The 10,855-nt window shown below is 49.8% G+C and overlaps 1 protein-coding gene across 2 annotated transcripts in view; it reads right to left on the reverse strand.

Annotated features, from left to right (window-relative positions):
* NRBP1 (nuclear receptor binding protein 1) overlaps positions 1-10,842 on the reverse strand; it is a 44,190-nt gene extending 33,348 nt beyond the window's left edge. For both annotated transcript variants that reach the window (XM_075086297.1, XM_075086296.1), the window contains exons 1-2: positions 10,733-10,842; positions 10,270-10,492 (exon numbers count right to left, since the gene is read on the reverse strand). In XM_075086297.1, coding sequence (XP_074942398.1) covers positions 10,270-10,476 — 207 coding nt within the window. In that variant the 5' untranslated portion in view covers positions 10,477-10,492; positions 10,733-10,842. The remainder of the gene's footprint in view (positions 1-10,269; positions 10,493-10,732) is intronic.
* Between the last annotated feature and the right edge of the window lie 13 nt (positions 10,843-10,855).

Consider the following 10,855-nt stretch of genomic DNA (forward strand, 5'->3'; position numbering starts at 1 on the left):
GGACATCAACAGGTAGTTATATTTCGGACTGTCCTCAGGGATATGAACTGACTGGGAGGTTCAGGAAGTTCTCAGTACTGAACCCAGGGGCAGTAAGCTCAGATGAGTGCCAGTAATACAAAACACCAAAGAGGAGAAAAAACACAGGATAAACTCCAAGTTAGCCACTTTCATTCTGTGCTAGCCCATCCTGTTATTCTGTGACACTTTCACTTGGTAGAGAGATCTTCAAATCACTGCAGATAACTCACAAAAAAATCCCTTAGTCTTAGGAGGTGTTAAAAGATCAGTATTAGGAATTACAAGGAAACGAATAGAAAATGCCATAAAAATTGGTATACTGCTGTTAGCACAAATCTTGAATACGCTTGTAAAAATCTCTTATGGCACACAGAATACAACTAGAAAGTAATTATTTCACATTTCTGATAATACAAGAGCAAGAAAGCAGCCAATTAAGTGATCAAACATCATATTTTGAAAAGAAAGATAAAGAAGCACTTGATCCTAGCATATATATATAAAAATATTAAACTGTAAAGCTGACTACCATGGGATATATATCAGAAGTAAAAATGACTGCAAGTTGAAATTAAACTAGCTGAAACATGCATATTTAACTACTAAATACAACAGTCCACATACACTAGCTGGCTCAAATTTTCTCAACTCCCAATTATTGTGAGACTGTCACAGCAAAACACCTTAGTCTTTTTTCCATTCTTCTGTTCACTTTCTTACTTGGTGGTTTAACAGCAGAAGCTCTGGCTCTGCCACCTAACCATAAAAAAGCTAGAGCAGAATTCCAGCAGTATTGTAATTACACATTTTCTCTTTATTCTTACTACTGTTGTAATTGCATTTTTTACAGTTGCATTCTTCCTCCTTGTGCACTGTAACAGTTGTTCACTCAACTCCAGACAGAGCTGCTGAAGTCTCCCTGAAGTAACAGGCCAACAAAGTTTCATCAAACTGCTGTGGAAAGGTATCTGGGTAAGGGCTTTTCAAAGTAGAAGCAAGAACCACATCAGTGATCAGAAGAACCAGATGGGGAACCCAGACAGCCTAATGCACGATAGATGAAACACTGAACCGAGGACCCCCAAGGCCACAGAGGAGAGTGATTAACTCATTGTCCCTATTGGGAAAACCCACCTAGGCAATTCAACAGGAGACACCCCTTCAGCAATATTACGCAAGCCAGCTGGAGACGCTGCGTAAAGGAATATAGGACTCAAAATAGGATGTTGGAGGTGGGCAATTTTGGGATCAAACAAGAGGATTTGGGTACAATATTCATGGGACTTTTGAAGGAAGGGCCAAAAGTGTGGAAAGAGAAGAATCAAGATAAGCCACTAGCCAAGTCCCGTGCCTGATCACTACCACCTGAACTGTCTTTTTATTAAATTGTTTTTCAAACTATCTTCTGTGCAAGCGTCCTCTTCACTCTCTGTGTATGTGCTCACCCGAGCACACAGATCTGCTAGCGAACTGCAGCCAGACTAGCCAGAGTTAGGACAAAAGGTCTTGAGGCCAGATTTTGCAGAGACAGAGGGCCTAGGAGACAGGCACTAGAGACACCCATGACACGGGATTTTCCCTGAGCACTGATCCTTAGAAACAGGATAGGGTTATTCATGTGACCTGTGTTAACACGGGATGCTCAGAGAAGCACCATGCTCCCATTTGTGCTAGCCTATTTGTGGCCGGCCATGCTTTCACTGTGCCTCAGCACTTCCACACAGCCTCGCTGCAGGCAGGACCTGGAGTCAGAGACAGCAAGCAGCCTCTCACCTCCACTGGCCCAGCAGTAAGTTCCCTCCCAAGCGTAAGCCTGGCTATAACATCTGACCCCCACCAAACAGCACCAACCATGACATTGTGATCGCTTCCCCTGGGCCTCCCAATGCAGGTCTAAAGAGACAGAGGTCTGACAAGGGGAACACGCTGGTGCTGCTAGTAAGCTACATGGACCACGTTATTTTTAGAACAACTCTGTCAAGAACGCAGAGCAAACCCCACCCCTCGGTCACAGGCAGCTGGAGTGTAACTAGCACCTCTAACCACCCAGTAAAGCTAGAAAAGCAGCAGGCAGCTGCTCTGGCTGCGCCTGCTTCCCCACTGAGGCAGCATAAAGGCTGAGAAGCGATGCTGGCTGGGGCGGCACTAAGCGAGCTGCCAGCTGTCTGTTACAGTCAATAAGCAAGAACATAACGGGTGCGCAGACAAGAGGCCCAAGACAAAGGCTCAATTCCCTCTTCATCTTGCAGTGCCCCCCATCTCATTCAAGCACATCAAGGGTTCATTCCTTCCAGGAAGCCCCCAGATGAGCCAATATAAGTGTTAAAAGGCTGCACGTACTCCCTCTTTCGAGTATCTTCCCGATGGTCAAGTAAAATCATAAAAACTACAGCACAGCATTAGTTTTCTCCACCAGCTGGAAAAAAAAAACAAAACACACAGGTCCATTGCCAAAGCCTGTCAAAAAGCTGGCAGCCCTCCTAGCACTAGTTTGCTTTGAGAATCTCTGCAACCCATCCTCTCTCCAGCAGCAGAATCCAAAGCTCAGAGCATCTCAAACGCCACCTTCCCAAGGAACAATGCCTCACATTCCCACATACAGAAATTCAGATGTGTGATAGGAAAAAAAAAAGACTGGTGCTTATCTTTTACTGCCTCAGCAAGTTTCTTTCCAGTCACAACAGCAGCTAAGAAATCAGACTCAAGCATCACAGAATCCATACACCCGATCTATTGGCATTTTCTCTCCAAGAACCCTGCACTCTCCCTCCTTGAAGAAATGTAATTCCAGAGGTACAAAAGTCATCAATCAGCTCCTGATGAAAAATTATTCAAGAAACTAAGATTCCCACTAGGAGTGAAAAGACAACAAAGAGGTAAAATGCATTTCATGTGTTTCTGGGCTCAGCTCACCGTAAACCACAGCTCTTTCCTTAACATTTCATAGCACGGGCGTGGATCAAGAGCGCATGTTAGCCCGAGCACTAGAATTCAGCTATAATGCCCCACCACCTAGCCATCAACAGCCCCTGAACGGCTGGGAACCACCTATCCGAGTGACAGCAAGGTCTTTCCTGAGAAAATAAGAAGCAAACTAATGGCAGTGCAGTAAAGACAGTAGTGCAGCCTACAGTAACCTTCTGAACTTCCAGCAACGGTATACAATGAAGAACAGCAAGACTGAACACTGAACTCGGACATACCCACAGGCGCAGTGCATGCTGCCTCAAACACTGGTCCTCAAGTTCTGCACCTGACCTGAAACCCAGGTCCACATGGAACTTCATTACTGTAACATGCAGACTAAGATAGGATAAAGGAAGCTATGAAGGACTGCACACTGCATCTAGTTTATCTCACAGTGGAAAATACTAGAGATAGGAAGATAAGAATTAACATAGCAACCACTGTATGCACAGACAGACACACTTCTATACAAGACTTTTTTCCCCAGGGATGAGGCAAAAGAGAACCTCTCAATCTCAGCAGCCACTGAAGTGGGGGCATAACATGGAAAGCTGATGTGGTTTAACCCAGCTAGCAGCTAAACACCACACAGCCATTTGCTCACTCCCCCTGCTCCAGTGGGATGGGAGAGAGAATCAGGGGGGGAAAAAGTAGAATTTGTGGGTTGAGATAAAGACAGTTTAGTAGAATAGAAAAGGAAGGGAAAATAATAATAATAGTAGAACATACAAAGTAAGCGATGTACAATGCAATTCTTCACCACCCGCCAACTGACACCCAGCCAGGCCCTGAGCAGCGGTCGCTGCCCCCCAGCCAACTCCCCCCAGTTTATATACTGAGCATGACATCACATGGTATGGACTATCCCTTGGGCCAGTTTGGGTCAGCTATCCTGGCTGTGCCCCCTCCCAGCTTCTTGTCAGCAGGGCATGAGAAGCCAAAAAGTCCTTGACTAGTGTAAAAACTACTTAACAACAACTAAACCATCAGCATTATTCTCATACTAAATCCAAAACACAGCACTGTACCAGCTACTAGGAAGAAAATTACCTCTATCCCAACCGAAACCAGACCAAAAGTGTCCCAGCAGCTGAGCTTACAAAAAGGTTAGCAACACATCAAGCACGGGACACAATCAGACAACCACAAGGTCATTTCTTTCTCAAGGAACGTTGTCGATGGTGAGCAAGAACTCAACCATCACCTTTCAGCCACCCCGGAAATCACCCACAAGACTTCAGAATCTCTAGGAAAGAAGCACAACCCTTAAGTCTCCCGTCCGCACAGGACTGAGCAAGTCAGCACTTGGGCAAGTTCCCAGACAAGGGACTGAATGCAAGCAGGACTGCAAGAATGGTACAAGGTTCTCCTGCTAATCTTGAGCGGCCTGAGGTATCCTCAGGCAAAGGGCAAAGGTATTTAAGCAGAGACTAGTACCCTTTCTCCCATTATCTCTCTTTTCCCCTCTACGTGCCAGGCTTCACATCCTTGCAAAGTCTTCTGTATCAGGGAACGAAGCAGCCTTTGGCAAGAGCTGTACTACAACTGACTACACCTCACAAGGAGCCTGCAGAAGAGGACGCCTAGCATACCCAAGTCTGCTTGGTCCTTTTATCTCTTAACCATGACAGACATGCTCATACACATACCTAAAAGGGAACCTACTTGTTCCCACACCCACAATATGATACAGATTCATTCAATGGCACTAAATGGGTTATTTACTAAACATGTTACAAAGATGACAACGAAGTATTTATAACAAAAAGTGTTGGCTTATGCAATCACACAGTGTTTTCCTACCCAAAAAAGGCATAGAAAGAAATCCTGTCAATAGATAGCTATTAGACACATGACAAACTGTAGGACCATCTAAGTCTGTGAATGGTTAAGTCCCTCCCACTAACATAAGCTTGCCAAACCCAACACAGTAATACTGCGCTGAAAATTAAGAAAGATTCTGCTGCAGCAGAGCACAAGTTTTCCTACAATTATGTTTGGGCCACTTTTCTGTATGATCCATGTAGCTCTCAGGAACAGTAGGCACTGAGTCCAAGCTCTCCATTTCAGGTTTAGTATCAGCCAGCGGCATGAGTCTAAAAACGAACTGCAAGCGTGTCGCTGCAATCCATCTTTTAAGAAGTTTCTATTCCTAGCAGACATGGCAGATAATTCTGAAAATATTTGTACAACCCAAGAAAAATAAATTATGCATACATGCTGACCGAAAGAAGAAAATGGAGTGTCATATAGGGACAACAGAAAAAGAGGTTTTTGTCAGAGAGAAAAGCCAAACGGGACCAAGGAAAGCACAAGGTTGGAGAGCCAGTCAGCCTCAGTCTCTCCCTCCTGTGATTCCCCTAACGTAAAGCAGTGAGCCCTTTCTCTACACCTCTCTATCATAAGACAAGATTCCCCTGTCAAAAGTTTGTCTTCAGCTCCTTGTAGAGGCTAAAGCCTCACCTTTGAATATGTTAAGAGAGCAACCAGGTACGTGATTACAATTGCAGAGAGGGATTCAGCTCAGGCAGGAAAGCAATATGGTTTGCAACACACCAGGAGACCCACACTTGCAACATATACACAGCAGCAACAGCATTGTCAGGGTCCCTGTGGCACTTAAGGACGGGAGAGATGCCTGAAAACACCTTGGTTATACAGTGCAGGAAAGAGGAGAGCAATACTAAGTGTTCTGTTGTATAAGTTGTTTAATGAACAGAAAATAAGTATCCTATGGGACAAGCCACATTTACCCTCTACCCTCCCGCTCCCAGCCATCTCACTCTGGCAGCAACTTCACCCTTAAGGTATATCAAAGCATTACCATATGCACTATTGATTAAATGTTCTACAAAGAAGAGAACTTTGGGGAAGGTAAGTGTTCTGTATCAGTTAAAACGGGTTCTTAGTTAAAAATTTCACAGTAGCATCTGATTTTAAAACACTACTCAACTTCCACAGCAGTTACACACTTTACACCATAGAAGTTTCCTGTCTCTACGAAAAATTACAACCAATGAACCAACACAACCCTTTTTTACATTTGAGGTTTAAGCAAGAATCGAACAGAATCGAACAGAATCGAACAGAATCGAACAGAATCGAACAGAATCGAACAGAATCGAACAGAATCGAACAGAATCGAACAGAATCGAACAGAATCGAACAGAATCACAGTTCACTTGGAAGGGACCTACAAGGCTCATCTGGTCCAACAGCCTGACCACAAATTAAAGCATGTTATTAAGGGCATTGTCCAAACGCCTCTTCAACACTGATGGGCTTGGGGTATCGACCACCTCTCCAGCAAGCCTGTTCCAGGGTTTGACCACCCTCCCAGTAAAAAAAATCCTTCCTCACGTCAAGTCTGAACCTCCCCTGGTGCAGCTTTGAACCACTGTCCTGTCCCTGGATGCCAGGGACATCAGCACCTCCCCCTCCACGTCCCCTCCTCAGGAAGCTGCAGAGAGCAAGGAGGTCACCCCTCAGCCTCCTCCTCTCCAAACGCGACAAACCCAGAGCCCTCAGCCGCTCCTCACAGGACGTGCCTCCCAGACCCAGCTTCGGTGCCCTCCTCTGGACGCACGCAGGGACCTTCACAGCCTTCTCAAGTGGTGGGGCCCAGCACCGTGCACAGTACTCCAGGTGAGGCTGCACCACCACTGAATATAGCGGGACAGTCCCCTCTCTGACCAGCGGGTTATACTGAGTGTGAGGCACCCCACCAGCGGGTTATACTGGGTGTGAGGCACCCCAGGGTACGGTTTGCCCTCTTGGCTGCCAGGGCACACAGCTGGCGCCTGTTGAGCCTGCTGCCCACCAGCACCCCCACATCCCTTGCTGCTGGGCTGCTCTCCAGCCACTCCTCTCCTAGTTTAGACTTGTGCCCGGCATTATTTTTCCCTTGTAAACCAATATATTTTAAGTTATATTAGATGATATAGTTTAGCCTAGGCCGCTAGCTAAAATACAAGCAAGTAATTCGCAACCCCACTAACAACCGAAACTTTTTTCTCCCTCCGCACTCCCAGGATAGCCTCTGCTGCCTTGCTAGCTTAGCCTGGACCCAAGCACACTCAGGCCGATGCCCTGGCGCACGCCCCGTGTACTGGAGAACCCGGGCACCGGCTGGGCCTGCCGAGCCCCCATGTGACTCGGATCACTGCAGCGGAACAAAGACGGAGCAAGCAGCGGGGCTCCGGGCGGCAGCCCCGCACGGCGGAGGCGGCGCTCCGGAAGCGCCCGCTCGAATGCTCCGGCAGAGCTGCGCTTCCCCCCGCGCCCGCTCCCCTGCCCCCGGGCCAGCACCGGCACCGCGCCACGGCCCGGAGCCGAGCACCGCCGGAGCCGCCGCGGCACGAGGGCGTCGCTGGGCGTGGCCAAGGCGGCGAGCAGCCTATGGGAGCTGGAGCTGGTGATGTAACGCTTGCCGCCCTCTGCCACTGGCTGGAGCAGCCGTCCTTCGGGGAGCCGCCCCGCCCCGCCCCCGGCGCCGCTGCCGTTGCCTTCCCAGCCCCGGCGGGGCCGGCGGCGGGGCGCGCTCTGCGCTGGGGCGCTCGGGGGGCGGGGGCACGGCTTCCCCCGGGCGGAGAAGCGCCTCGGAGGCAGCAGGACCGGCACGGCCACCTTTCTGCCGCCCCTCGACCATTTTGTGCCCATAACCTGCCGCGGCGGCACTGGCGGGCGGCAGGCGTGCTCAGGATTCACGCTGCGGCTTATTCTGCTGAAATCTGCTAATTTACGGTAAATGGCCTGAGCGCTTACGCCCTTCCCGTTCACAGAGACAGCCTGCTCCCTCGGAGCCACAGGGGGCCCCTCCGCCCAGCCTCTGTGCAACGTCACCTCTGTTCTAGGAGGGTGACTACAAAGACTCTACAGCCATTAATAATTTTTTTTAAATGAGGTTATTACACTTCCAAATGTACATACAAGTACGCGACTCAAAGGAAGAAGCAAAGAATGTAACATCTGGGGTTACCAGACCACACGTAGTGCAGAGTCTTGCTCTGCCTGCGATCACGCATGCTGTTTCCTCTCCAGATTATCACATTAAATTGCCTCCAAGGTGACCGCCTAATTCAGCATCCAGAGGAGATATTGCTGAGATAAAAAAAATCAGGATTGCATCACCGGGGGAGGGGGTGGCACATCCTTTCCCATGGAGTAACACCTCCACCCTGCCGAGGGGTTGCGAGTAAGAGCCTGTCTACACAGCTGCACTGACCGGAATAACCAGTGTGGCTGAGCAGTCTCGCTAACAGCCCTTTACAGGGACACCACGCCAGCATGAGAGACACTTTACTCTGCTATTCTGGGATGCTCAGAAAGTAAAGCTGTTATTCCAAAATAAATTTCATGCCAGAGTATCTGTGGTGGGAGACTTTACTCCAGGGAACAGATCAGCCCAAAAGCTGAAGACAGCAAAAGAAGTATGATGTCATATGGTTAAAGTGAATGAATGCCACTCCACAAGCCTGGGTCTAATCAAGCCACAAATTTACATGCGTAATTAAGAGGCAAAACAGAATTTAACTGTAGGATCACTAGAAGCCTGTTTTTTCACACACGAGACACAGGGCCCACACACAGCCAACTGCAGCTGCTATCAGTCAGCACCAAATCAGCGCTTCCTGTGGGGAGGTGGGGCAACCTTGACGGATGAAGGCTGGAGAATCGAGGCCCTGAGTTTACCCCAGGCCAGACAACAATTCATTTTGCAGCCTTCACCAGTCATTCTTCTGTCTGTAAGGTGGAACAAAGCTCATGTGTCTAACATATAGAGGTGGCTTGCCTTCAAACCAACCAGCCACTCTTGTTCTCAAGCTAGAAGAGAGTGATTTAGGCACGCCGAAATTTTAAGGAACTTCTTGTGTTTGGGCCTTAATTTGTCTGCAGATGGGGAAACTGAAATCCAAAGAAAATACTAGAACCTACCAAATCTTACATTTATGTAGGAGAGTACATAAAAGCCTGGAAGTAAATTTATCCTTCTGTGTCAAAATGATTGGGTATAAAAAAACACTGAAAAAACTACACAAACTGAAGATCAGGTTTGTTCCCTAATGTGTGCCAATCCAGCACAGAACACAGGAAAAAGCACTTCAAGTTATCATAAGGAATATGTTGTGGAAGACAGACTTAAAGCTTCATACAGATGCCCTCCCCATTGCAACCCAAACCCTACAGCTTCACCAGAAAAGGCATATTCTTACTACACCATGCTAGGATTTGGCTTATGTTAACAAAACCAAGAGAGCTTTCAAACAAGCAAAGGTAAGGAACTGTGGGGAATCCTTGACCTTACTTTGACCTCCAAATTTACATCAGGATAAATGACTCTTTCACCACCACCAGAGTTTGAACTACCCTGTGTGTACAATAATGCATAAAGCAGACAAACCTCTATGCTCAGCCCTGACTTGGCTGAGAAAAGCTACATCAGCACTTGTACCGCAGCATTGGAGTTAACATTTCCTGTCTTTCAGCAACTACCACAGCTACACAGCCTGCCCAGCCAGAGCAGGTTTCACTGAGCCAACATGAGCCAGAAACCAGTTTGTGGAGACAGCCCCCTATACGATAAACAGGGCACAGCAGAGAGTGGAAAAAGGGAGAAGTTCAAAACAATACTTGTGTCTTCATACAGGACAATTCTGGTATACACACTGAGAAGTGGATGCAAACTGGACTAGCCAAGAAACAAATCTGCATGAACTGGCTATGCTTTAACCTAATTGAAGGCTTCAAAGCAAACCAAAACCAAGGCATAATTCAAAAGCTGATGAGACTGGGCAACTGGCTGCTCTGTAGCAGGTACTGTTCACTTCACACTCTTTAGTTAACACCAAGAACCATCTAGTCATTGCCCTCCATTATTCCCAGAGCAAAAGATCTGTAAAACAAGATGCACATAGGAGTGCTGGAGACACTCCCTGCTCAGCACAGCAGCAACATCTGGCCCTGACACCATCCGTACAGAGGGCCTCCAGCACAATGAACGTGCAGGGAGAAAAGCAGGTTGTGCTCTGGCTTCGACGCTCCCGAGCCCGAGTAAAGGCAGCCCCACAGCTTGCGAAGAGCTATCCACCTCTCTGCCGCCCCACGAGCGTGACCGGCGCTCACCACTGCGACCTAGGCCGACCCGGGGACAGGTGGAAGGAGGACAGCCGGCGGGGGAGGACAGGACAGGAGCCCGCCCGGGTCCCGCGCCCCACCCGGCTCGGCCAGGGCTCCCCCGCCCCGCCCGGCAGTCCAGCCCGGGGCACCGGCGCCGGCACTGACCTCCTCGCGCCGCTTCTGCCAGCGGCCACACGGCGACTCCTCGAGGATCTCAGACTCGTCCTCGCTCTCCTCCTCCTCCTCCTCCTCAGGGGGCGCCGCGGAAGTCACCGGCGCAGACACTGAGGTCATTCCCGGGCCAGACGACGCGGACTCCGGCTTTGAGTCGGAGCTGCCGCTCGGCACCTGCTTGGACTCGCCCTCCGACATGCTGCGGTCGCACAACCTGCGGGCCAGAGGCGCGGGCCGTGAGGCGAGGCGAGGTGAGGCGAGACGGCTCTGAGAGCAGACCAGGCCCGCTGGGCCGGACCGGGCCGCGCCCGCCGGGCCTGTCAGCGGGGGCCGCACCCCGGGCCTGCTGGCGGCGCCCGACCGAGCCGGTTCCGGCCCTAGCCCGAGGACGGCGGAGGGCAGCACAGGGGCAGAGAGGGGAGCAAGGCGGGGGACGGGGGAGCCGCACACTTACCGGGCTCGCCCGGCACCTCCCGGTCCCCAAGCGCGTCGCTACTCCGCCGACGGGCCGCCGCCGCCAACCGCCGCGCTGCGTAACGCGCCGTCCGGGGCAGGGCTTCCCGCCCGGCAGCCAATC

This window comes from Phalacrocorax aristotelis, chromosome 3, assembly GCF_949628215.1.
Source record: "Phalacrocorax aristotelis chromosome 3, bGulAri2.1, whole genome shotgun sequence".
Lineage (NCBI taxonomy): Eukaryota > Metazoa > Chordata > Aves > Suliformes > Phalacrocoracidae > Phalacrocorax > Phalacrocorax aristotelis.